The sequence below is a fragment of the Genypterus blacodes genome, unplaced genomic scaffold (genome assembly GCF_046128005.1).
Source record: "Genypterus blacodes isolate CSIRO-AG114 ecotype Tasmania unplaced genomic scaffold, CSIRO-AGI_Gbla_v1 ptg000012l_1, whole genome shotgun sequence".
Classification (NCBI taxonomy): Eukaryota; Metazoa; Chordata; class Actinopteri; order Ophidiiformes; family Ophidiidae; genus Genypterus; species Genypterus blacodes.
This window is the reverse complement of record NW_027466826.1, coordinates 5469153-5495419: the sequence shown is the minus strand read 5'-3', so window position 1 is coordinate 5495419 and position 26267 is coordinate 5469153. Positions and strand designations below refer to the sequence as shown.

The 26267-nt window shown below is 40.0% G+C and overlaps 2 protein-coding genes and 2 non-coding genes across 6 annotated transcripts; 2 read left to right on the top strand and 2 right to left on the bottom strand.

Moving 5' to 3' along the window:
- Position 1: 1 nt before the first annotated feature.
- On the bottom strand, positions 2-7185 carry rab23 (RAB23, member RAS oncogene family). The gene is made up of 7 exons (XM_076166568.1): positions 6778-7185; positions 3866-4074; positions 3402-3487; positions 3120-3276; positions 2947-3029; positions 2758-2850; positions 2-2661 (listed from the first exon to the last, which is right to left on the bottom strand). The coding sequence occupies exons 2-7, from the start codon at positions 4018-4020 to the stop codon at positions 2528-2530; spliced, it is 708 nt and encodes a 235-aa protein (XP_076022683.1). The 5' UTR covers positions 4021-4074; positions 6778-7185; the 3' UTR covers positions 2-2527.
- Positions 4893-4965, bottom strand: trnav-uac (transfer RNA valine (anticodon UAC)). Its single transcript has one exon. It is a non-coding gene; the product is annotated as a tRNA-Val (tRNA).
- A 780-nt stretch (positions 7186-7965) lies between the features above and the next one.
- Positions 7966-24689, top strand: prim2 (DNA primase subunit 2). Of its 3 annotated transcripts, none has more exons than XM_076165032.1 (14): positions 7966-8096; positions 9065-9214; positions 9360-9472; positions 10094-10188; positions 10283-10403; positions 10603-10698; positions 10855-10992; positions 14924-14991; positions 16170-16242; positions 16515-16700; positions 20701-20827; positions 20946-21028; positions 23001-23069; positions 24304-24689. In XM_076165032.1, exons 2-14 carry the CDS (start codon positions 9070-9072, stop codon positions 24544-24546), a joined length of 1557 nt encoding a protein of 518 aa, XP_076021147.1. In that variant the 5' UTR covers positions 7966-8096; positions 9065-9069; the 3' UTR covers positions 24547-24689. The 3 variants fall into 3 exon arrangements, with proteins under 3 accessions (XP_076021147.1, XP_076021141.1, XP_076021156.1); XM_076165026.1 differs by lacking the exon at positions 7966-8096 and adding an exon at positions 8255-8326; XM_076165041.1 differs by lacking the exon at positions 7966-8096 and adding an exon at positions 8341-8491.
- An 800-nt stretch (positions 24690-25489) lies between these two features.
- Positions 25490-25563, top strand: trnai-aau (transfer RNA isoleucine (anticodon AAU)). The gene has a single exon. It is a non-coding gene; the product is annotated as a tRNA-Ile (tRNA).
- Positions 25564-26267: the final 704 nt, after the last annotated feature.

The following is a 26267-nucleotide window of genomic DNA, read 5'->3' as shown; positions in this document are numbered from 1 at the left end:
AAGTAACATTTTATTTATGCCAGATTACCAACATGATTTTTTTTCCAGGTGCACACCAAGTGGCACAAGTTTGAAGTTGTGATACATTTGCTATGGTTACAAAACAAAACGTATCAATCCATAATATTGTATCATATGCATGTCGATTGTTTAGCAGAATGGTTGGAAGTGATTTATGAAGGCATCTGTGAAACATTACAGTCAGAGTAAAACACATTTTACAACACCTGAGTGACAGCACGTCGGTATGGTCGCTTACTGTATAGTAGATGGTAATTTCAGGAGAACATGATGTATGCCATCTCATTGATAAAGTGCACTAAATCCATTCAGTCAAAGAGCAAAAAAAAAAGGCAAAGTAAACACAGAAAATAGAGAGAAGCCTGGAGAAACGAGTCATTCACAATATTTACTGTGCAGGCAATAAAAGAAAACAGCTAAAGGTTGGTAAATGATGAGAGTGTAAACAAAGGCGAGGCATTGCGGCGTCGTAGCCATGGTTAAACATTCACTGATGTGGAAAAAAAAGGTTTGCATGCTATAAAATCACACTTTTTTCCCCTTCTAAAGAGCACAGAAACAGATGGGCTGAAATGTGACACCATGTTCATCAATAGTAGAAGTGTGGGAAAACAGATTAATGGGAGAAACCTTAAAACCCTTAAAAGCAAAGATAAAAACATCCTATGCATTGTATTTTTTATGTAAAATACTTTGAAATTGTAAATGTTAGAAATGCCACACTAACGATTTAGTCCTTGTCCACATCACAACATTAGTTTTGATGTCCTTTAGACAAATTTAGAGAAATCTAATGTACATTAAGTACATAAAGGTATGAAGCAGATCATCAGTTTGCCGAAATAGCTATTTTAAGGAGAAATTTAGTTTGCTTGCATATTCAGTCACACAAGAAATCTTCCAACAGAAAAATCATACAATGCTGGTTGGTGTTTTTAAAGCAAAACTAAAGCCGCATTTACATCTTGCATAAAATGTAAAATTGTTATCTGACTAAATTAGTCGTGGAAATAAATGAAATGCCTGGCAGAATGCATTAGGATTGGAATAATTGATCAGTAGCCAGGTATATAGAATAAGATGTGGAAAGTCACCCGGCGTCATTTCACTCTCACTCCCAAGGTTATTTGAATGGGAGTTTCAACATTCTGTAAATGGGTAACTAGGTCAATAGTTATTTCTAAAGTGGATGAAGACCCAGGATCCAGGAGAAACAATAGGCTTTAGGCTAGGTTTAAAAGGGGATTTATGACAAATTATGGACACACTGAAGCCTTAAGCATGAGGCCAGTGAGCTGCTCTTCCCCCTGATAGGCCAAACAGAGCTGGGTGACATAAAGAAACATAAAGAAAGTCACAAAAACAAATATATAGTACGTTTAGTACTTGAAAGGAGTCAATCTGACACCTCTGTCCTCTCTACTCTCCGATTACACAACACTTCACATAAAGCTGTACCAAAATAAGACAGTTAAGTATCCGCGAAATGTCAACAGAAGTAATTAATCATATAGTACTTTTTTTTTATATTACAAAAAAGGTGTAAGCAGACATATAGAGGACTATATTGTGCCGACAGTTATTTATATTTGGTTTAACACATAAGCACATCCTACCGTTTTTTCACGTGACATCCAAATCACTGCAGTGTTATGAATCTATTACAAGGTCAGAAAAGTTGAAATTTTGGCACCACGTCAAGTTTTTAAGGTGTGAACACTTAAGTGAAAACATCATTCAACACTGTTATGATTTGTATAAAAAAATACCTTTTGCACAGAACTTCACATGTAATCCCCCTCATGTTTTGCACACGATAAACAGGATAGTTTGAACCATATTCTGTCCCGTTAGAAAAATATGGTACAATATTTCATCTGTTGTATCCTCTTACAATATATATACAAACATATTGCACAGTTGAGAAAGTCCAAAACGGAGGAAATGGGGGCGACTGTGGGGGGAAAAAACGGCGCGTGCAAAAGAAACGTTTTAGTGAACGAGAGTGCAACCTTTTGCTGTTTTCATATTTTGGGTGATTGGATTGTACTGAACATCAAGTAAGATTCTTTTTTCTTTTCTTTTTAAAACCAATTCCACGACCAAGACAGGGAAAAATTCACACACGTACTCGCAATCACAAATGGCATCTCGTTTCGGGGAGGAAGGTATCGTGATCAAGCAGTTGAAATCATCTGAATAACCCTGTGAATAATGTTTTAGATCTTTTGATTTAGTTTCCTGCCACGGCGTAGCTACCTAAGGCGGCCGTGTGGAGAACCTGTGAGCGCACACACACATCACAGGCGCCTCACACAGAACTTTAATTGTGATTTGAGGCTGAATGTAATTTAAGAATTCAGATTAAATCATCAAAGGCAGTATCATTCCCCCCCCCAAAGGCTGCACAGGCTTTGGTCTGTGTATGCGTCTCCCTCCACGACGTAAGAATAACCAGTGTGCTGTTTACAAACTACACAACATCGCCTCTTATATACGACATCATCTATAGTAGACTGCAGCTCGCAAAGGGGTTCCTACTCTTCTTGGTCCTTTGTTTGTTAGGTCGCAAAGTGATGACTTCCCGGCCGTTGCTGGAGTTCTGAGTGCAGACGTTACTACTCGTGGTATTGAAAACACCTTGAAAAACAAACCGATAAGATTTAGGTCACATGTCATTCTTGTAAAAAGCTGGAAAATGGAAGTTAAGAGGTGAAAGGCGGGGAAACACCGTACCTATTTTATTGCTTGTTGTGTGGACCACCTCTGTTTCCTCTGCCGATAGCTGTTTGAGCCGCTGGAGGTACTTATCCGCCAAGTACTTAAACACTGAAATGAGAAGCGGTTGATGATTCAGAATGTGGAGATTTTCATGTGATAGGCTTCGATCCGATCAGTTCCCCCTCTAAAGTTTCAGCAACTCACCCTCGCTGACGTTTAGGTCCTCCTTCACCGACGCCCGGTAAAATCTCAGCTTGAGCCTTTTAGCCAAAGCTTCTGCCTCCTCGCTGTGATGCAAAGAAAAGAAAAGACAGGACTTTGTTTACAGGCAAATGCTTTTGGTTTCACATAGGAGACTATTTTTGTACAGGCTTTACTTTTTGATAACAGTCTCTTCCAGGAGGTCAATTTTGTTCTGGACTAGAACTGTGGGAATGTCGCCGACCTCTGCTTCCACCTTCTCCCTCCAGCTGTCGATAGCCTGAAATGACTCCCTGTCTGTGGTAGAGAAGACCAGAACGCACGCCTGAGCGCCTGGAATACAGAGAGAAGGAGGGGGGAACAATTAAGGAGTTTGTTCACAATGGTTACAGGGAGTTTTAGAGGCAAAAATTTAGAATATAGAGGCGATTTTTGATGATATTTGGGTGTCATCTTACCGCGGTAGTAGGCCTTCGTTATGGCATCAAACTCCTCCTGGCCAGCGGTGTCCCACAGCATCAATCTGACCTCTTCGTCATTTACGCTGAAACAATTACACCCATTTAAATCACATTTATGCTCATAGACATTGATAAAAACAATGAAACTATAATGTATGCTTGCTTCACTGTACCCAATGTGATTCCTGTATATTGGAAAAGTGGAGTTATTGACCTGCCACCTGTACATTAATACTGGAACTCATTAGTAATGGCTTCTGAATTGTCCCTGACATCAGGATCTCTCAGACATCAGTCCCACGTGGGCCGTAACCTTTACAGTCCATAAGAGTGCAATAGACACAACAGAGTGTATTCCAAGGCAATAGCCACACGGTCGCTTCCCCCCTGACAACAATATAAACCCCTTGTATTCTAAAATGCTATGTCAAAGGAACCAGAACTAAAATGTTAAATCTTACAAGATCTGCCTCTCCAGGAAGTCCACTCCGATGGTTTTCTTGTAGTCCTTGGTGAAGATGCCTTTGCAGTAACGCTGGATCATGCTGGACTTCCCCACCGCTCCGTTTCCAACCACGACCACCTTGATGGCCACTTCCATGTCCTCCTCCAACATGGTGCCGATGTCTGTTTGAGCTCAGTTCCACTCTGTCTGCCAACTTTCAGTGACCTATTACGGAGACATACAAGTAGTTATGTGAAGATACTACAAGGAAAACTGTCAATCTAAACAATGGGTCAATGAAAGCATAGAACTTCAATTGATTTGAGTAGCCAATGATTGACAGTTAGGCTTTTTAACATGAAAGGAAAAAAGAAAAGTTCCATCTACTGAATTCTCTTTCATCCATCATACATTAACAGACAGCTGCCATTACAACTAACTCAAGCCAAAGTGAATAATGGACATTAAGCATTGCTCAAGGGCAATGCTGCCGTTATTGTTTCTGCCAGATATGTAAATGAATCTAAGGTCAATCTGTGATGAACTTTTTGCCGTTACTACTGTGGAATCAAATTTCTGTCCCCTGGTGGTCAAGTATGATTTAATGCAGCCCTATTTTGAAAAGGTTTGCATCAATGTTAGTATCAATGATATCTCACGTAAGGAAGCTTTAGTCCAACGTTCCAACTAGTGGCCTTTCAGTCAACGTACCAACAATAATTTAAGCCTTAAGACTAAACCACCTCCTCAGTCAGAGACACAGACAAACCCTGAAAATGATAAGATAAGATAGGGCAGCAATGATTCGGCGCCCCTGGAGCAGTCTGGAGGTTCGGTGCCTTGCTCAAAGGCACCATGGCAATGCCCTGCACGCAAACTGGCAACTCTCCAGCTGCCAGGCGACTTTCTTGGTCCATGCGGAGACTCGAACCGGAGGATCGCCAGTTCGAGGCCCCGTATGGACCAAGAGAGCCTTTGCTTTCATTGAGCTGAGTCACCTATGGACTGAGCTACTGCCGCCCCCACAAAATCTCAGAGGGGTTTGGTTCCACTGGGGCTTGAACCCAGGGCCTTCTGCGTGTAAAGCAGACATGATAACCACTACACTATGGAACCCATGTGTCTACAGGTCAATAGCAGGACTTGTACTTTCAGCTGTTATGTCTGCTCACCTCCCAAATGGTCAGACGGGTAACTGTTAAAAATTTCAGAGGTGACTCATTTGGTGTGACGGCACAAAGTGTGTATTCCACCATAAGCCCAGCAGCAGCAGCAGCAGCAGCAGCAGGCTCCACAGTCACCAGTGTTCCACAGCTACATGCGTGCAGCAGCTGATTGCCGGGCACCGTATTGTGAGGAAAGCTGTCCCCAGTGAACACTGACAACACGCTGAGACAACTGTTGTGACCGACCGCCTGTTTGGATTTGAGTCACGATCTGTACGCCAGCAGAAACATTATTCATGAAAACCACAGTCGGGTAACGAATCCAGATGATTCATTAACGCGAGGACGACAGATGGACCTTGATTAAAATAAGACAGGTCTTTACCTCCAAGCTTTATTGATCTTAGGTCTCAATACTTATGGATATTGTATGATTTCAACTGATCCACATTTGTGCCATTTCACCTCAGCTGACCCTCGATGTTGACGTGAAGAGTCAGGATGTCCAATAGCACACAATTTAATTTATTAATACTCTCAAAGCCAGTTTGTCTTACCCTCTTTCAGGTTACATTCACACTTGAACGCCAGGTTACACCTTCTGTGTGTGTGTGTAGGCGTGTGTACATGTGTCTATTGTGTATCCAATCAGTGTGTAATCATTCACAGGACACAGGATCTCTGCAAAGGTTGCAAAATATCTCATAATGTAACAAGTGGAGTTCAGTGAAATATTGCTGAAAGGTAGGATAGTGTGTGTACACACTATCTGACAGGTAGGATAGTGTGTGTATTCCGTAGTGTGTGTAGGATAGGACTCTTTCACTTGAGTGGATGAGAGTTTCTGGCAGAATAATTCAATTGCACTTGAAATTCATGTGTACTTCCTTTAAACATTGCAAGCATGTGTCTATGTCAACCCTTCACCTTGCACCAATCTCACTTAATATTTTCCAGGTGTGAGTATCAGATGATAAACCACTGGAAAAGCAGCTTAGAAACATGAAACTACTACCAATGTGCAGCTAAAAATATTAGTAACTCAACCTTATGAAACATTTCCAACAGAGCTATGACTCCAGAAGACCACGTGCATGATCATTTTGACACATCTCATCTGATTGGCTGATGATACAAGCTACATTCTGGCTTTTAATTGGCAGAAAAAAGTAAAAGCGAAAGACTTCTGGGCCTTGAGTAGGTTTCCACTTTCATCATTTTCATATTACAAAAGCCCCTGAATCATATCTAATCAGGTTGTCAGCCGAAAATGACAGATCCAGCAGGACCTGTGTGATGAACAACAACCAGACAATTAAAACGTGATTCCATCCTCCCTGCACACGTGGCTTTAACCATGAGGGACAAACGATCATATCGCTTATTCCGATGTTTATTTCTTCCGTCTATCTTCAGTGTCATCTTCCCATTTAGAATGCAAACCTAAGACAAACGTTTGAATGGCTTAACACCTCTTGAAACTGTAACCTAATACTTTAAACTGCACCGTTACAACTACTGTGTGTGTGTGTGTGTGGTGTTGCTAAGGTCTCCAAGAGCCAACCGGGTCGTTGGGTCAACTTTACGTTCCGATTCCGTTCCGAATCCAGACGGCGCTGTTATAACGTGCAACCTGTTGAATATCTGGTTGAATATCAGTCTAACCAAACCAAGCATGAGGGTTTTTTAGAGAATCAAAAGCGCTGCTGGTGGAGAATAATGTAAATACAAAGCGGATTCGTAGCACGGAGCCGTTTCTTACCTGTAAAACAGAAGTCCCCCGGTGTCAGCCAACATTAGATGAGCTCCGCAGAGAGAGAAGTCACAATCACATATCTGGATCTTCACTGTCGCTCTTTCTGTGTGCCAGGAGATGTTAGTGACTGCGGCGCTACGGTTACCTAGCTAAGGTTAGCCAATGTTCCCACAGAACGGAGCCTTCTGCTCCATATAGCTGCGCAGGCCGAAGCTCCTCCGCTTCAAAGAATGAGAGATAAAGTTTAAATAATGTTGCCAGCAAAACGCCCTTGACATTTATAAGTGATGGAGATGTCGGCTTCTTATACGCGGCCCCGACGTTCCCGGCGTCTTGGTGCACAAGAGAGGCTAACTAGGTGGCTGGCCAGGCTAGCTGCGCTTGTTGCTAAGGAGCGGAGAGTGGGAGAGCACAAAGCAGGAGCCAATGTGAGGAGGAGAGTGTGGAAAAGTCCCGATAAAGGGAAGAGTAGGAACATGGAAGTCACGACCCAGAGTGGACGCCTACAAGCTGATGTTCATTACTTTCCCATAAACATGTTGCTTACTTGTGGGGGGAATTCCGACTAAATAACGAACGGGCGAATTAATTTAATTTAATTGTGGAATTTCCATTTCCCTCTACGGTTCCATAATCAAAGTTTTGTAAAAATCAAGCAGGATAGAAAATAAATATATTTTTTAAAGGAAGCAATCCATAGCTCCTGTACAGAATAATAAGGAAGAAAAAACGTGTAATCCTTCATCAAAAAAAGACAAATACACATGCATACACATAGCTTAGAACTAAGGTGAAAGTTCAATGATAAAGACTGAAATTATGAAGAAATGCTGAAAAATGCTAACCATATAAAAAAAGATTTTCAAATGCTGAAGTAGAGCAACAATTACAACTATAACAAATGTTGATCAACATGTTCGTTGAAATTGTACTAGCTATACAGATATATTTCCGTTTTTTGTAGGTGGGTTCATATGTGGTACTAATTAACAAGCAAGAGAAATATTCTATTCCACCTATTAACCAATTGCACTAATATCAGATATTTGTTCATTTCTATGTCAACAATACTAGTGTCTGGTCTACCCGCAATCTAGGTCGGTAGGTGGCGGTACTACATATTTCTTTTGGATGTTAACCGCCTTGAATAAAATAAGAAGAAGAACTGTCGCTAGTCTTCCGGTTTGGGGCAAACCTATGTTATGGGTGCGTTGGATTTAATGCATAAAGTGAAGCCTTGAACACTATGAAGAAACATCAACAACAGTGATAACATTTCATCAACGCGCTGGAATATATTTAAGGATCCAAATATTTCAATGGAGGTAAACAAATAAACCTAGTAACAATCTCTCATGCAAGGTTATGTTTAATATTGTCCACGATAAATTAAGGGGAGTGGCTGGTTAGACGGCTGGATCGGAACAACAAATCGAGCGCTCTTCTATTGAGCGTAGACTCGAGGCGGAAGACGTGATCTAATACGTCATTTTCTTACCCGCGTTTGTTGTTTGGCGGGATTAATCTGGGCACAAGCTACGCTACTTTCTAATCGGTAACGTTACAAAAACTCAACAATTTATCGTTATCCTTGTATTTTTGCAACTTGCTCGAAGCACAACGCGGTTCTTATTTAGCGCCGTACATTTGGTGTCTTCTGAGTAGCGTTTGAAGGTAGTTTATGCGTTAGCAACATTTCACGACATTTGAAACAATAAAGGTAATCGATTTATTTATTTGTGCATTCTTTTGATGTGTAGTAGGTCAATAAAACGTCCGATTCAAAACTTAATCAGCCTATTGATAACTTAATGATCCCCGTTGTAATAAAGATGTGTCAATATCAGCTGTCACTACTGTCCGTTAAAGGGTTTATAGTCAAACACAGTAACTATAAATCCGTCTTGGATTTAGTGAAGGTTTACAGCTATGTGTAAGTTAACTCAGACATACGTGTACAGTAAAGATGATTTGTTGAATTTTCACATATTATGCAACACAATAACATTAATTAAGTAAAATGGCCCCATTGTTACACTTGTAATTACGGTAGTGTCATGGTTGAATGTTTTCTCTAAGGATTTCTTTTATGTGCTCTCACCATAGAGTTAACTATTTGTTGCCTTTCCTGATTAGTTTTCTGATATTTTGATTCGGTAAACACAACTGCTTTCCCGGTCTGTGTCCCATTCACATAACTTGTTTTCCAGATGTTGACAACATGTCAGCATAGTTACTACTAGAGTGACATCCCTTAAACTTCCTTAACATGATTGTTTTCTCTCCTTGTCAGACACCATGCTGTTTTCTGGGAGAAGGAGAAAGATCCTCTCCAATCCTCAGGCGGAGCTTTATGGACACAATGTGCAGTTCTATGGGCAGCCCCCACTTGAAAACATCTCACTGGTTGAATTTGAGGGATTTGCCGTAGACAGATTGAAATGTAAGAGCTTTGTCTCATGTCAGTGTAATTGAATTTAGATTCAGGAAATTTGCTGCGATCCAGAGAACCAAGCAGGTTAATCAAGCAGTATTTTCTTCCTCAGTAATCTGAAATCTTATTTTTAACATCCATCTTCCCATTACAGTATTGAAGTCCATTGAGAATCTGGGAGTGAGTTTCGTCAAAGCATCTGAGCAGTACACAAAGAAACTGGACCAGGAGTCCAAAAACCTACAGTTCCCTTACAGATCAGACACTGTAAGTATTTTTGACATTTGAGGTTTTATGCAAATTCAACAAAAGGCTGCATTTTTCCGAGATGCTGCATAATTCCCCAGTTTGTCGCATAATTTGCAAGACGATCAAAATCATGTGTGGGGAAGACAAACACATTCCTTACACACAAGTCACCCCACAGCACTTCATTTAACTTTAAACGTTTATTTGGTTTAATATATGTACAAACAATGAATATGAAACATGTTAAAGAAAAAAGGAGAGTGAAATAACAGACTTTAAGGTTTAGTTTGTCTTTCTTTAGTTTCTTTAGTATCATATTGCACACCAGGAGATGGAAGTGGACAGCAGCTGGGTATAAAGGTTGCACACTCTTCTCCAGGTGTCTCCTTAAACAACAGGGTTACTATTTAGACTTTGTGTCTAGAAATTAAAAAGGTCAAAGGTTGTGACTTATCGACAATAAAAATGCAGTTTTTGCCGTAAAGTTCAGGAAATCACCCCAGCAAAATCAGTGTTTTTAATTGCAAAATCACAAAAAAAGCAGCATTTAACTTAACACCAATGAAATATATGAAAACAATAAAAAAGTTGTTTTTGTAACAAAACAAAAGTAACAAAACTCTCTTTTAACCGATCAAGGAGGATAGAAAGCCTCAGGGCGGACCAAGTGAATATGAGAAACGTAGAAAGGACCATATCTCCCACTTCATCCTCAGGCTCGCCTACTGCCAGACGTAAGCCTTTCATTTCTACACTATTTGTTGCAAAATGACTGCGTTGTTCCAATGTAACTAAATAAAAGGATTATTTCCAATGTGATGTTTTAAGGGAGGATCTGAGGCGCTGGTTCATCCAACAGGAAGTTGATCTGTTCCGCTACCGCTTCAATGACCTACATCCAAAACAAAAACTGGAATTTCTGCACAGACACAATCTGCAGTATGACACGGTAAGTCTGTAGGTTTCTTTGTTGGGATGTTTTTTGAAGCCAATTTTGCACATAACAGAAGTCTAGCATGGCTGAAAATGGAACATTTCTCTGAGAAATTATTTGGTTTCCCTGGACTATAACCTTTTAATGTACAAACACCCCCTCGGCCTTTGTTGCTTGTCACTGAAACTTATCATATTCATCAATAACTTTTCAGACCAGTCTTGAGGAAAGGAAGGCTCTTTCGGATAAACTTGTCAAATCCAGTTACACCGTCAGCGGGATCAAAGTGGAGGATCAAGACTTCTACAAAGTGAGTTACACCAAATTGGGTGATTCATAGTATATAAACCTTTCACTTTTGAATGGAATTTCAATGTAAATCTGTGCCGTTACTCTGAGTGGTAACATTTATATCTTCATATATATCTTTTGACTACATTATATCTTCAAATCATGTTTTATTCAGGTGCCATTTCAAGATGCCTTGGATCTGGTCCGAACGAGGAGAGTTTACCTCAAAGCAGGCTACGTCTACATTCCTCAGCAGGACATTGTCACCATTGTTCTCAATGACTTCCGCACCAGTCTGTCTAAAGCGCTCGCAGTAAGTGTGGACAACTCATTACTCGGATTGAAAAGATGAATTATATTTTAGTCCCCACGTATGCAGTCACACCAGGATCAAATCAGTTTCGGTTATTGAGGTCAAAAGGTTCTTGAAATTAATTTACAACTGCTCCTCTCAAGAGTTTAAATGAATTTTAGTGCCAGTTTCCTTTTTTAAAATGAAGATAACCATTATATACTGTGTAATATGTTCCAACAAAATCGAGTGCTGTTGGAAACCATCACCAAAAAGTAATCAAATCAAAGTAGCAAACATGATAAAGAACAAAGCAGAGGAGCAGCCTTACAGCTATAAGATTTAATAACTATGATAATAATACAGAATAGCAACACATTAAAAATGATTAAAACCAGCCTTGTTCTGTCATAAATGTGAAGATCAATGTTCATTCCTGTACTGGTCAGCAGATGGCAGTGTGTACAGCTCACAAGCCAAGTATTTTATGTTTAGCTCTGTATTCAGTCTATCATGGAGTTTTACTCTAATGCTCTATAAAGCTGCGCCTCATCTTTTTATTTTTTTGTATTTATTTATTTATTTTTTCTGTTGCAATTTGTTTTTATTGAAGCAGACATTGTACATGACATGTGCGTACGGGTGTAGGATATTTTGGAGATAATTTTTTTGAGAAGGGAGGAAGGTTGTGTTATCCCTACTATTGATGTTGAACTTTATACGTAGACCCTGAGGTAGAGTACAAGTGGACTGGAGTTGCAATGATGTCATAGGGCCTCATTTTTTGATTATTTGTTCCATATCTTTCCACTTGTTTTTGCAAAAAGTATGTGAAATGTCACAAAAACAGCCATGCCGCTGTCTAAGAAAATTTGGGGGAAAAATGTCCAGGATCACCACTAAACGTTGGGTTCGTCCATGCTCAATCGCTCACTAAATTGAATGAAAGTCCATTCATTTCCGAGTACTCGTGCGTGTTAACAGACAAAGCTACAGGGGTGAAGACATAGCGTCCTTGGCAGAGGTAATGAGTGGAATATAATGTAAGATGTCCAGAGGGCAGACTGTGGACAGTTTTATTTTGGGCTCTGCGAAGGCACAAATATTGGTGTACTCATGCGGCACATTGACACCCTGAGGCATGTGGAACCAGAGGCATTCTTCATCTTGTGTGTGTGTGAGGAAGTGGCTGAGGTTCTGTACATAGTGGTGATTCATTCTGACAGCTGACCAGACAAAAGCATGCAGCAAACTCAAATCCCCGCTCCCAAACACCCCTCAGCAAACTTTTATTTGGTCCTTCAAGCTGTGCTCCCAGTCAGCCCCAATAGCCGGAGCCATCTTGTATGCATTCAGTTCCAGTGCTACAGAACAGGTTATACAAGATAAAGATGATTTTGGGCAACAAATAACAGGAAATGAATTGTTAATTTCTAAGCATTTGAAGTATCTCCGGATTTTCCTGCATAACATTTAATTCTCCAAAACCTGACATGTATCAATCACACAGCTGTCAGGTTCGTTTAGTTAGGGGTGACCACACACTTCACTTGACTGTGAGTGAGTCACAGTGAAGTGAACTGATTGCGTCTGCCAAATTTGACTTAATCACTAATGAGGCCACAATCTGTTAAGTATTGTGAACAGACGGCGTGTGTCGCAATCATTGGGCCCCCTGGCTTATAATCATCGCTTTTATAGAACCAGTGTATCTGATGACTCACACCTTCACTGCGTAGCCATACATTACATTACCTGACATTTACAGATTCATGGTTTTGCATTGATTTTCTCATAGTTGTAGCTACCAGCTGTTATCTTTTCATTTCATAGCAGCAACCAAGACCACCAGACATTTTATTTTTAGCTTAATTTAGCTTGAGAGCTGTAAAAACTGGAACTTGATGAATTGGAACATGATTAGAAGGGAATAACTACATGCATGACTACATTGCTTCAACTCATTGGTTAAACACACACATCTCGTACACATACATCTCATTTTATTACACCTGGTGGTAATAAAGAACAGCAACACAACTACAAATATGGCCTGAATACATCTAACAACAGAAGGACACAGCAAAACTACTGGATTGTATCGTTTTCCCATATTGTGCAGGCCTAATCAAAGTTATGTGAACTAAATAACATGCAACAACAACAGAAGGAGTGTACCTTCTCTTCTCTTCGTCATTACTTCGGCGACAGTTTGTTTTGTTTTAATTTGTCAGGGACAGTGCACATTAATCAACAATAAGACATTTGCCAGGTATTAAAATCTACCCTGAATATGTTTATATAAGCACAAAATAAGCAAGATGAAATATCACGACATCATTGAAGCTCACAGTGATGTGGTGAGTGAGCGCAATAACCAAAATTACAATATAAATTGAAAAATAAGACAAACGAAAGTAGTCGGCAAGATATAAGATGAGACGAAAGCCAACACTCTGTTCATACTGAATTTATATCCAAGGCGTGCACAGACACGGAACACAACAATCAATAAATACTTACAATTACAAAAGATAAATCAAGAGAAAACAGAGCAAGCAGACAAGACAGCAGATATATTTCTAATGTAAACATGTCTGGCTGTTAATAAGCCACTAATAACTTCAGCTCAGCTTTGAAGGAACAGTAAGTGTTTTGTTCTCCAGTACAAGCTGGTCTCTTCTCAAATCCCGCGATGCTTAAAAAGAAAATGCTGACCGACTACATTAACTTCTTATCAGAGTAACACTATCAACACTATCTAGTAACCTGGTTTGTATATGTCCTCTGAGTTACACATGCTTGAAGTGGAAGTGAAGCAGTTTTATGTGATATTCTGAATCCAAAAACGAGATTTAGTGCATCTTAAGAATGTACAATGATTATGACTATGCTTACCGCCATACCAAGAGATTAATCGGCCCTCAGTTCAATTGAACCAGACTTAAAACTTAGATGTGAGAACTTTTGCTGTAGTCTAATACTTAATCTTTTACGCTGGGGTCACAAAAGTGTTTCTGTGTTTTGTATTGGACTACGTTGAAAAGTGTGAGACTGTGGCCTCCTCTGTTTGCTAAGTGGAAAGCTACTTTGATTGTAGTGGCACTAAATGTTATTGGCAAGCGTTCACAGCCCATATTATCGCCTTAGTAACTGAGTGCAATGCATGGAAGGTGGGGCTATTTAAAGATAATGAGCTACGTGCTTTTTCCAGCCATAGACTGTGGGTGCATAGGAATTTGTAGTCATACTATAGAATTAGTAGAGAGACGGTTTAAGTTAAGGCCTGTACGAGTCGCTGGGATCAACCACACCAGTGAGGTTTCCCTGCTGAGAAAGAACAATCAGACAATTGTGATCTTGGCAGTAAATCTGTTAGAGACAATGCACTGATAAATGAGGAGGGGGAAACCACAATGCAAGCGCCTCAAATAAACGAAATGGAAGCCAATTATCAATATTATCTCTTGGCAACAGCAGCCAAGGTGGCTTCCTCCGGGTAGGAAGACGAAGGTCATTCCAGTGATCGAAAGTCAACTAACCGAATTTGACACACTAACAGAAAGAAAATCTCTCTATTATTATTTGGGCCTGAATGAAGACACTCCAAACTCTTAAATTCAGGTGTGGACTATAAAGTCAGGCAATCAAATGATCTGGAAAACCCTTAATATACAACACTTCAGGTCTTTTCTATGTACCAAAATGAAAGATTTAGTTGAGAAAATCCTTTTTATTCCAGGCCTACTCCGTTTGTGACTTTATTAACTACATTAATATACCTTGAATTTATGTGAAGGTGGTTTTAAATAAAGATTTCCCTGGCACATGCTGATTGTAGACTGCCTATCCTAACTCCCTGGAGTGTTTGGAAGCTGTAATAATGTTTAATCATGTGACGTAGCCTGTTTTATTTCTCTGTACTTATCCTTGTTTCTCGTTTCCTTTGCAGTTGACCGCCCGCTCTCTACCAGCGGTGCATTCTGATGAACGACTCCATCCGCTCCTTAACCACCTCAGGTTAGTCACATTATTAGAGGCATTTACTTCTTGTGTCTGTGTTTTACATAATTAAATGTGACGCCGTCTTTATTGTAACTCTTTGAACATTGCCCAGAGGCCAACAACATCTATTAACATCGCCAGTGCAACACAGCGAGACCAAACCTGAATCTGTGTGGCTCGGAATGTAACAATAGACACGTTTATCTCATGATTTGAAGTACATTTACAGAACATTTACACTCGCCTCTTATGCAAAAAGAAGCATCAGTTAACCCAATGGTGGCACTATATCATTAAGAGTGAAATGTGATCAATAACGTCTGAATCTGCCTAATAAACTTGCAGACTTTGTGCCTTGGGTATTGCATCTCTTTGAGTCCTTTATTAGTAAAACATGGTATTCACTGTTATTTGATGGATTTTCAGCCCTGCGGTGTTTTAGGTGCAATGCCAGCTTGTTAATTATATTTTGTTTTCACAGAAACGGCACATTTTAATCAAATCCACAATAGGATCTAAGTTGCTGGCCATCTTAATCTCTACAATGACGGAACTTAATGCATTCCTGAAGTAATTAGGACAATTAAAACCACCAAGATCCTACCAACAGATTTTTAATCTGGTTTACTCTGGGTTTATCTGAGGGAACTCATTTGTATTGTTTTACATTTTGGTCGCAGTTTGTATTCCACCCTGTCTAAATAAGCAATGCTTTATATAATAGAATCGGAAGCATTTATTAGCCAAGTATGTAGATCTTATTATCTTATATCTTCTTATCTTATATACTACTATAGTGGCCGGTATTTGCATAGCGTGCTTTAATTTCATTTCTACACAATTAGCAGTTTTAATTTTCATTGGCATTACCAAGTTATAGTAATGGGAGGCACGAATGGAATCATGGATGATGTCACAGTTGACGTACACTACTTTGAGAACTCATTGGAGAACATCTCTAAAGCGAAACATAAGTTCCTTTCCAAAGATAAACCACTCGCAGCTCGACAAAGTAATCGCGATCGTCACTGTCGGCAACTAGCTATTTGACTTTACGTTTCATTACTCTACAATGTCAGATTTTGGGGCAGAGTCTAATGAAGGTATTGACTTAACTTGACGAATGTGATGGTAAAATTTCCAGTCTTATTTGTCACAACCTGATGTGTTGTTGTTTTTCTTTCTCCTTTCAGTCACGCCTATGTGGGGCAGGATTATAGCATCCAGAAGAATGTTGGGAAAATCTCTCTGGAACAGATCGATTCAGTGAGTTGAAATGACAGTCTTCTCTCTAAATGTCACACCGTGGTCTTTTTTACCTTGACCTTCTCACTTTGTCTCTGTGATGACCTGGATAGAAATTGGATAGTTATCTTGGTGGCTCAGAGCTATGGACACTGTAAGCTACTTTTGCAGTTTCCCCCTTCGCAAGTGGTTCCCCTTAAATCTTTCCCTTCTAACCCACGGATTTTAAAGCATATTTATATTCATTTTTCCTAAGCCATCTTGTGCAATTAACTGTTGTTTCTTCCCCCCAGCTTTCAGGAAAGTCCTTCCCTCTATGCATGAGGCAGCTCCACCAGTCCTTGAGAGAGAACCACCACCTCCGCCACGGTGGCCGCATGCAATACGGCCTCTTCCTCAAAGGTATCGGCCTCTCTCTGGACCAGGCTCTGCAGTTCTGGAGGTCAGAGTTCATAAGGGGCAAGGTGGATGCAGACAAGGTACTGATGAAAGCCTTCGTGCTTAAATGTACTTGTTAAACATTTTGTGTGTATCTTCCGACAGCTTCTGAACATTCGGGTTCAAAGTTGGGTTTTGACAGAATTGTCAAGTTTCTAAACTCTTCAGTCTGACACAATAGAAGGGGGAAATGCATTCTACCCTACTGCCTTTATCTGAGTCTTGCTGTTTTCATATTGTAAACATTATAAGTGTACGTGGACAGAACTCATTTGTACAAAAGTTCAAAAATCAGAAGTGGCTCCTTTATACTTGGCAATATATATGTAGAACAAAAGATTTTAGCATTTCACAGAAATTCCATTATCTTTTGCGCTGGCTGAATAATCATCTTTGCCTTTGACTCCCGCTGAGGCTCATTTACAAAGTAATATAGCAGTATCTCAGTATGTGTTATTGGCCTTGATTAAGAGCTTCAAAGAAAGTACAGCCGGCTGACTATTTGACACCACATTCCTACTGCGTTTCGCACTGTATAACCTTCCAGAGTTAATGCGAGCGGCCGTGCACAGAGTCCGGCTCTTGTTCCACGGGGGCCGAGGCGCAGAATGGTCGCTGACAAGATCACAGCTCTCACATTGATGTATGTGTTGTGTCAGGGACTGCACTTTGCGTCGGGGCTGCACAAAGCCTCCTCATTAGTATGCGACAGGCACAGAGGAAAAAGATGGGAGGCAGTGATGCTGAAAGGGAGGCCTGGAGGGAGAGCCACTGTAATATTAGACTGGAGGGAGATAGAAAATTGATGAAATCGACTTGATGTATCTATTTTTCTTTCCGGCGAAGTTACCCAGTTCGTTAGGAGGAGTGATGTTTGTGCCATGTGCTGGTGTGTGCTGGAGCCTTTGGGGGTGGGCAGGCCTGCTTTTGAACCGCTTGTGTTTACTGACGTTAATTAATTTGGGACCGTTTCTTTCTCCCAGTGCTACAAACCGATTCATTAGATGAGGTTTGTCCGTCTTCATTTGTGTCACTCAATATTTCAGAGTATTGTAGATAGGAACAGTACATGTCGTTTGTGCGTAATTGTAGAATTGTCCTTTGAGGAAATGCATGTAGAAGTGTCTTCCTTCTAGAAGTTTACATGCCACTTTCAATCACATGAACCATTAACACAATGATTAACAATCCTGATTTACTGCAGTATTTAAGTGCACCTAAACTTGCTATTATAAACTATTATTATGGTATTTCATTATGATTTTATTGACTCCTGGCCTCTCACTTGCTTTAGGAAACCATATAAAGGATTTGTTATGTGGTTGGGTTTTATGGCGCTTTATAGAAATATTATTTTAATATGTACACACACAGATGAACCAACAGTGTTTAGTGGTTATAAATGTACATATACTGGTGCGTATACTTTGCGATACCTAAAAAGTCTTTTTTGTTTTAATGACCATGCAAGTATTTAGTAATCGTAGCTGTGTTACCGAGCGCTATTGTGACTCTATCATTGTTTCTGTACTCTCTGCAGCTCCAATCTTTTTTTTAGTACATCAGACTGACATTGTGCCTTCTGTGCATTCTCATTCGTCTGGAAATGGGTATCTAGTGCAGGTTGAAACGGCTAATAGGTTTGAGGCTACAGAGACTAAAAGGTATTAGAAGGGTTGCGGCTCTTCAACTATACTACATCATTTGTACTTAGACTCTCTTAAACTCGGATTTGCTGAATCCCCTCAAATTTAATGTCCGTTGTATCAGGGTACGTCTAAGATTACACAAAGGGTTTCCCAATGCGGCGGAGCCACAGATTCTTTAACGTAGAAGCACAGGGAGACTGGATAGTCGTGTTAAACTGCAGTGACAATTAAAATACTCGTAAAGTGTTTAAGTACTACTACACTAAATCAAATATTAATTATGTAGAGCTTCTCAGGGTAAGAGAGAACCCCCCGCTGTGCCTTTGTGATATCCAGTCTTGCATTAATATATACAGGTGCAGCTCAATAGATTAGAATATCGTGAAACTCTTGTATATATAAGATTCATTACACACAAAATGAAATATTTCAAGCCTTTATTTGTTTTAATTTTGATGATTATAGATTACAGCTCATGAAAACCCAAAATTCAGTATCTCAGAAAATTAGAATATTGTGAAAAAGTTTAATATTGTAGCCTGGCATTGTCACACTCTAATCAGCTCGTTAACTCAAATCACCTGCTGAGGTTTCCTAAACACAATCATGGGGAAGACGACCAGATTCTTATTTATTGAGACGCACCTGTACATTGACAAACCAAATGTTCATTTATATCTGGTCCATCTGGAAAGAGGTGCATGTTAGTTTCCTCTAATGGATGCGTGGTATGCTGCTTGTTGACACCTTTCAGCCTACTACACCTCATTTAAAAGGTGCTATTTTATTTAGTTTGTCACACAGGGCCAGTTGGTGCTTGACTTATTCAATTTAGTTTGAAGATGAAGTAGATCATTTTCCATGGCACTGTAACTTTGATATACATTCTTCATTTATATTATATATTAAGATTAGTGTTAGGCTACAGAAAATTTCGACAGTGTTTTTTTGTGTAAAAACAAATATAAAGGGATTCTTCTTCTTTTTTTTGCTATTTGTTTTTACTGAAGCAAAAATTTTACATGACATTGCATATACAATTGTATTTTGGAGATCATTTTTTATACAGGAAGAGGAGGGAGAGGGGATTTTTCTTTACTGGAGTCAGCAGCAGAGATCAAGATGAGATTATGGGATTTTTAGTAACTATCCTGCTGACTCCTTCCACAATTTAAGTGCATGTCCGTCTCTGTCCCTCTTATGCGAGCACACAGATACTCGCACGTATAAGAGACGGTGGTGCTGTTCGATTCCTTCTCTCTGTCTGCCTGAACTCAAATTCACCCCTGAGATCCGAACCACTCAAACACAGATGGAGCAGGCATACAAACAAATGGTTTAATACTTTTTTTCTGTTTTATTTTGTAACATTTTAAGAAGAACAATGAGTAAAAGTAGTTGCTCTGCTTATACGATTCTGTTTTTATACTGAAAAATGTAACATTGAACAAAACCAAGATGTTATGCAAGTGAAATACAGTAGCACATTACGTTTACAGTACATAAGTGCTAGTGGAGTTCCAATGGTGATTATGATGTGGAGTTGGAAGCTCTTAAAGCTTGATATGTCCTTTCTTATCCTCAGAAGCTCTATGTAATTAATATTTGATTTATTGTACTGAGAAGCTTTTATGGGTATTTAGATTGTCATTGCAGTTTTACTCTTCTATCAGGTTCAAGGGTATTATTCCAACTTTGATGTGTTCAAGATTCAGATTGTGGTCAAAGTCCTTGTGTTCTGCCACATTTGAAGCGCACTGTTCTTATTTTATGGCTTTATTTGTAGGAATGGAGAAGCTGTAATTCATCTCATGTTTTCAGTGAATTTCATACAAATGGGGTTGATGATCGTTGACTTTCTTAGTTAAAAAGAAATCTTCCCAGAACTATAATGGGATCCATCGTAACAGGACTTTAAACCACTGAAGCTAAACGACAATCCTTCATTTTCTTATGGCACATGGACACAAACACACACCGGCACAAACAACATGAGACCGACCCGGCCTGTGTATGTTTGGGCACTTCCCTCACAGCCATCACTCCCAAATACATGACAATTGGTACAACAAATATACTGTAAATAATGTCTTATTTCTTTTAAATACGTGAAACATATTTAATCACTCCATAAATCACTTATTGGGACAACGGACAAAAGCATTGGAAAGGGAAGTGGGGCCATAATTCAGTCAAAGCTATCTGGAGTGTGGCGGTACCTGTGCAGCAGGTTCTCTCTAATAGCTCTATATTTCATAGAGGAAAACACTGTGTCAAAAGTGACATGATGTACAACGATGTCTGTTTTCACCGTAACCTTGTCCCCCTCGTTCTCTCATCCTCACTAATGCCTCCTGTCCCTCTCTCTCTCTCTCTCTCCCTCGCGCTGTAGTTTGACAAAGCGTACGCCTACGGCATACGCCACATGTTTGGGAAAGAAGGCAAGCGAGCAGATTACACCCCCTTCAGTTGTATGAAGGTGATTTTGTCAAACCCGCCCAGTCAAGGTGACCATCATGGTGAGTTGACATCTGTTACAAGTACAGTTATTACTAATGAGATGAGCTACTCGTCATGATCAACCCTTTTAGGTCAATTATGGCTCATTTATCTTCTAATTCTCATTTTGTTTTGCAGGCTGTCCATTCAGACACAGTGACCCAGAGCTGCTGAAGCAAAAGCTTCAAGTCTACAAGGTGTCTCCGAGCGGGATCAGTCAGGTGGGTCCTATCGTGATCTTAACTGATCTTCATCACTCCTGTCAACTGTGGAACAAAGATATTCCAGAATTGGCAAACATCGCTTTTTATTCTCTGCAATAGATATTTTTTTCATCATATCTGGTTGCTATATAAAGTGGAAGACACAATTGATGACCTTTTTACCATTTGAATCCCCGGTTATACTGCTGACACCATTAGACACCGCTTTACAACGGAGTCCATTAGGGCCAGCAACAAAAGCGGTCACATGGTCCGACGGCTTTATCATCTAATTATCTCCTTAAGTGGAAGTGAACATGAAGGTGAACACAGTATCTGGATATTAAGAAAGCATGTTAAAACACAGTGTAAATGACCTGATTAACTTGTAAACTTAACAAAGACAGAGCATGCATTAGATAGTAAAAGAATAACTTATAAACTGGTAATTCATTCATTCATTCTACTGCTAGGAGGTTGTACGTTATGGATTAACTTCTCTCCCATATGGACCCCAGACTGTAAAACACCAAGTTTGCATAAAAGTTACTGTAATTTTCTGCCAGTTCAAACTACAAAGGTTCTCCCACAAATGCATATGTGCACAGGCGAGCTTTGGACTCCAGATGACTCAAAATAAGTAATACACACAAGCAGAAACAAACAACTCATTCCCCTCATAGCGGCTCCCTTATTAAGCGTGCAGAGGGAAACATAGGCACCTCCAGTGATGGAGTGATTAATAAAGGCTCCAAATGGTAACAGGTTCATACAAAGCTTTCAGTCTGCCAAGGACCTTTGATTTATTTTTGTCCCTGAGATGAGCTTTTGCGGATTTTTCCCCAGGGCAAGTTTTGCCCACACTGACAGAAATACTTGAAATGCAAAGATTAACATCTTAACATCTCCACCAGTGGGGAAGCTGCTGCTGTTGCTGCTGCTGCAGGCCTTTGTCATCTGGTTTTCACAGTCTTGCTGTCTTCACGTGTTGAGCCAGTCTAATTTTCCCCTCAACTGTAAAAAATAATTTGAACACATACACTAGGTTTAACATAATTGCTGCAACCTTTTGATTCTGAAGGACTTTGTGTGTTTGTTCTTCCTTTGGGTCTTTGACTCCCTGCTTCATTACGAATCATGTCTATTTCTTCATTTTTAAGAGTGTATTACATTACAGTTTATTATACAGGGGGCACTTGTTTATCCCCTTATTTGAGTCTATATTGCATTTATGATGCATAATGCCCAGGAGTTCACAATTTATTATTTTCTTTTGCAATTAAAATGACTGAATCCTGATTTGCAACAAATTTAGTGTTGTTTTCTCCCCCCATTAAACACAACAATGACATACAAAACACAAACAATATGCATAGAAACCTTAGCAACCTTAAACTTTCTTTTGTCACTTGGCATTACAATATTTGATCATCTCACATTAATGTTAACACGTTTAGAAAAACAAATGTAACTCTTGGAAAAGGCAATGTTTACAAGAGCCAGCTGGGTCTTAACATTACTGCATGATAATCATCTTATAAAACAGGAAGTCAATCCTCAGGAATCGCACTTCTGTGTGCGCCCCTTTCTTGTGAAATCCATCAGGTAAAATGGAAATTATTCAGTAAAATTAGAAATTATGCAGCATCACAGAAAAGGCTGTGATTTGTTGAATTTGCATTCAGAGTTCTGGGACTTTGCTGAATAGTGAGAACCAATTAAAGGATGTTCTGACGTCCTTTTTCTCTTTCTGCCTTCATACTACCTTAAATCCACTGAAACACCAACACATTGTCACACACATTTTCTGGAGAAACTGTACGGACTGTCACTATGTAAGCTATAACACCTTCATATCCTAGATTATTAAGCAGTAAATTTGAGAACAGCTTGTGGCTAAGCAGTGTTATTGGTCACTCCTTCATGTCATATTTTCTCTCTGGGCTGTAGAAGTTCGCCCGTTTCAAGCTTTTGTCTCTTTTCTTTTCAGATCTTGGAGCTGGTGAAAGGAATGCACTATCAGCTGGCGTGTCAGAAGTACTTTGAGTTGACACACAATGTAAGTGCCTCTTTAATTTGCAGCCGGGAGTAATTGGGGTTATCTCTGCCAGTCAAGAAATGACTTAAAGGCTCAAGAGGGACCTTGAACGACACCGCATCCATCTTTAGTTATAGGCTTATAGCTTTGACTTGGTTTATTCTCGAATTCTGAAACATTCTGTCCACTAGTCTGTTATAGCTCAACACCATTTTCCGTCACATCCAATCTGTCTGTTTTTCATGTAGAGGAATGATTCCGCTTCCATTTTAGCGAGGTGTTTACTACTCACTACTGAGTAAATATGGACATACAGTATTTGTCTCTTACTGTCTTAAAAGTCCCCCTTAAAACCCTTAATAATCTGGCCCACAGTGTCACACACAGTTGCCCACACAGGTCATGAGATGTTAGTAAAGATTCCCAATCACACACTGCATTAACCACATGCCGCGGTGAGAGTAATGTGTTATTAACCTTAATTGGGTGATCATCACTTACCCATTTAATAGTGATAGTAGCTGTGTATCCTGCTGATAAGTCATTGTCATTTTACTCTTCGAAGCTGTACACATTCCCAGTTAATTGCACTGAAAATAGAGGATCTAGAAGATTGGAATTTTTTTGACTGCACGCTATGCTGCAGTCGAGGAGGGGAAGAAGAAGAAACTTTATTGGGTCACATTACATGCGAATACGTCAATCTGAAGCAAGCAAGCACGCACGCACGCACGCACGCACACGCACACGCACACGCACACACAGACACACACACACAACAACAACACAAAATAGTGCGTCTCACTCTTGCTGACTTCAATTTGGCTCTTTAGGACCAAACTCTGTCCATTTAGAACTTCTTTGGCAGTTTTGTTGATCATACAGTTACATAATCATCTTATGACAGTCGAGTCTATGAGCTGTTGAATCTGTATTTATATACTGTATATGCTGAATCTACAAAACATCCACAACATGTAAGGGGTCACTGTAAAACAGACTCCCTCAAACAAAACGGCAGCCCTCCAAGCAAATTACAGCCCGAGTCAACCACAGATTCACTCCCTACATTTCCGACAAGCCGACAAGAATTATTGACCAGTTGTGATGCCGGCCGCCCCTGCCTTCATCAATAATCAATAATCACGTTTGAGTTGTAATAAGTAGATTTATAGTCCCCATAATCCAACATTTTATTTATTTGACGTGTCTTCTTCCCCCCCCCCCCCTCTGTTTGTTTGTTTCCTATGAACAGATTGAAGAGTCGGGCTTCTCGCTCAATCATCCAAACCAGTACTTCATAGAAAGCCAGAAAGTCTTGAGCGGAGGCAAGGAGATAAAGCGAGAGATGGAAACTCCACAGAGGGCGCAGGACAATTCTGTCAGCAAAGCACCGGCAGCAGCTCCTGCAGCAGCGGCGGCGGCGGCGACGACCAACCCCTCCCAGGATGTAGCAGAGATGACGGAGGAACTTGACTCTTTCTTCCAAGATGCATGATTGTTCTGTTATTTACATTTACAAATAAATATTCATGTTTCTTTAGCTTTTAGCTGTTAGTATGTAACTGTTTGAGGGTTTTAGTTCAATCCCCAGCATCTTCACTTGTTTCTGTGTGTGTGTATAAGCATCTGACTCATTAAAGAACGTTCTTTCTAAATGGTGTAATGTTTTAGCGTAATGTAAAGCCATAGTTTCTGGAAACCTCAGAGTTGAGACAGTACAGGCCAATAGAAGTCCTGTTGAACTATTTGTACTGAAAATTGTGTTATTGCACATTGTAAATCGTTTAGGAATTGCTTTAGATTTCTATCCCATTAATTCCACTTCTGACAAATAGTTGAGGATAAATCTGAGGCTGTAGCGCCTTTTAAATTTGTTGCCTGTATATCGACGAAAGGTAAAGTCAGACTTAGTTTATGACAAAGTCTAGAGCAGGAGGAGTTCATCATGTAACTGAAGATAATTTCATGATTAATTTAGGATTAAGAGGTCAACCTGTGCTTTAATGCTCCCATCTAGTCGAGTTTCTGTATATCGCATACAATGACTCAAAGGGCTGTTTAGACCCTCACAAAACACACTACCCTGTGATTTCTACAAACAAATGTTGGTAAGGCAATGTTCAGTAAAGCCAGTACAGCACCATGATCAACGGAGCCAGATTTAGTTTCTTTGGAGCAGAGTTTGAGGCTGGCAGGTGGCAGGTGGACACCCATATTTTTTGAAAGACACTTAGGTGAATATCGAGAGTGGGTTCACAATCACACTCTGTGCATTGAAGAAGGACCTCTGTGTTCTTACTGTTCAGCTGTAGCAATCTGTTTACCATCCAGTTCATGGATTAGAAGACAACTAGCAGAGGAGGTAAATTGTCCAGTTGTTTATGATTGAATGAAAGCTCGTTTGATTTGAGTACGGAGTAATTAGCGGGACGGGATATGGCCGGTTAGCTCAGTTGGTTAGAGCGTGGTGCTAATAACGCCAAGGTCGCGGGTTCGATCCCCGTACTGGCCATCAACTGTTTTGGCGCGGCGGTAGTTCAGTCCTCAGGATACTCAGCTGGGACCCCGTTCGAGTGGAAGAAGTTGGACTGGCAACTTCCGAGAGCAAGGCACCGAACCCCAACTGCTCCAGCGACGCCTAATCATGGCTGCCCTGCACCCCCTCCTTAAATTCATGTGTTTGTGTGTGTGATATGTTAGAGTAGGTGCAAGTACATTTTCAAATTAGGTGTGATAACATTGTGGAATTTCTTATGATCTGACCAAATGACGTATCTTATCTGGTGACAAGCAGCAGGGACACAACCAGAGATGATAGAGTTAATGATAATGGAAAGCAGGAGAGGGACAGAGTTGTGAATGATTGGGGCTGTTATGTTGATGTGGGTATCTGATAAACACTAATGCATCCAGATCTGACATATACTCAACCGAAACAGTCTCTGGTGTTCAGGGCAGTTTTCATTTCTGTCACACACCCACGCGCACACTGGTTTAACTCGCTTTGGAGGAACTAGAGGTATAACAATGAATTTTAGTTACAGCCATTATGCGTACATGTTCATCTTCATCATTCATCCACAATTCAGTTTAACATTCTTTCGGGTCTTTTTTACACATGTATCTTTATGTGTTTATGTATTCAAAATATGTCTTGTAATTAACTTGTTAGGTTAAATTTCAATACATATATCAATCGGTTGTGGCAATGACTAA

Coding starts and splice junctions, on each gene's coding strand:
- prim2 (XM_076165032.1), top strand. CDS start 9,070: ATGCTGTTTTCTGGGAGAAGGAGAAAGATCCTCTCCAATCCTCAGGCG. Junction 10,189..10,282: donor AGGCTCGCCTACTGCCAGAC/GTAAGCCTTTCA, acceptor TGATGTTTTAAG/GGAGGATCTGAGGCGCTGGT. Junction 10,404..10,602: donor ACAATCTGCAGTATGACACG/GTAAGTCTGTAG, acceptor ATAACTTTTCAG/ACCAGTCTTGAGGAAAGGAA.
- rab23 (XM_076166568.1), bottom strand. CDS start 4,020: ATGTTGGAGGAGGACATGGAAGTGGCCATCAAGGTGGTCGTGGTTGGA. Junction 3,277..3,401: donor AACGAAGGCCTACTACCGCG/GTAAGATGACAC, acceptor TCTGTATTCCAG/GCGCTCAGGCGTGCGTTCTG. Junction 2,851..2,946: donor GGACCTAAACGTCAGCGAGG/GTGAGTTGCTGA, acceptor TTCTCATTTCAG/TGTTTAAGTACTTGGCGGAT.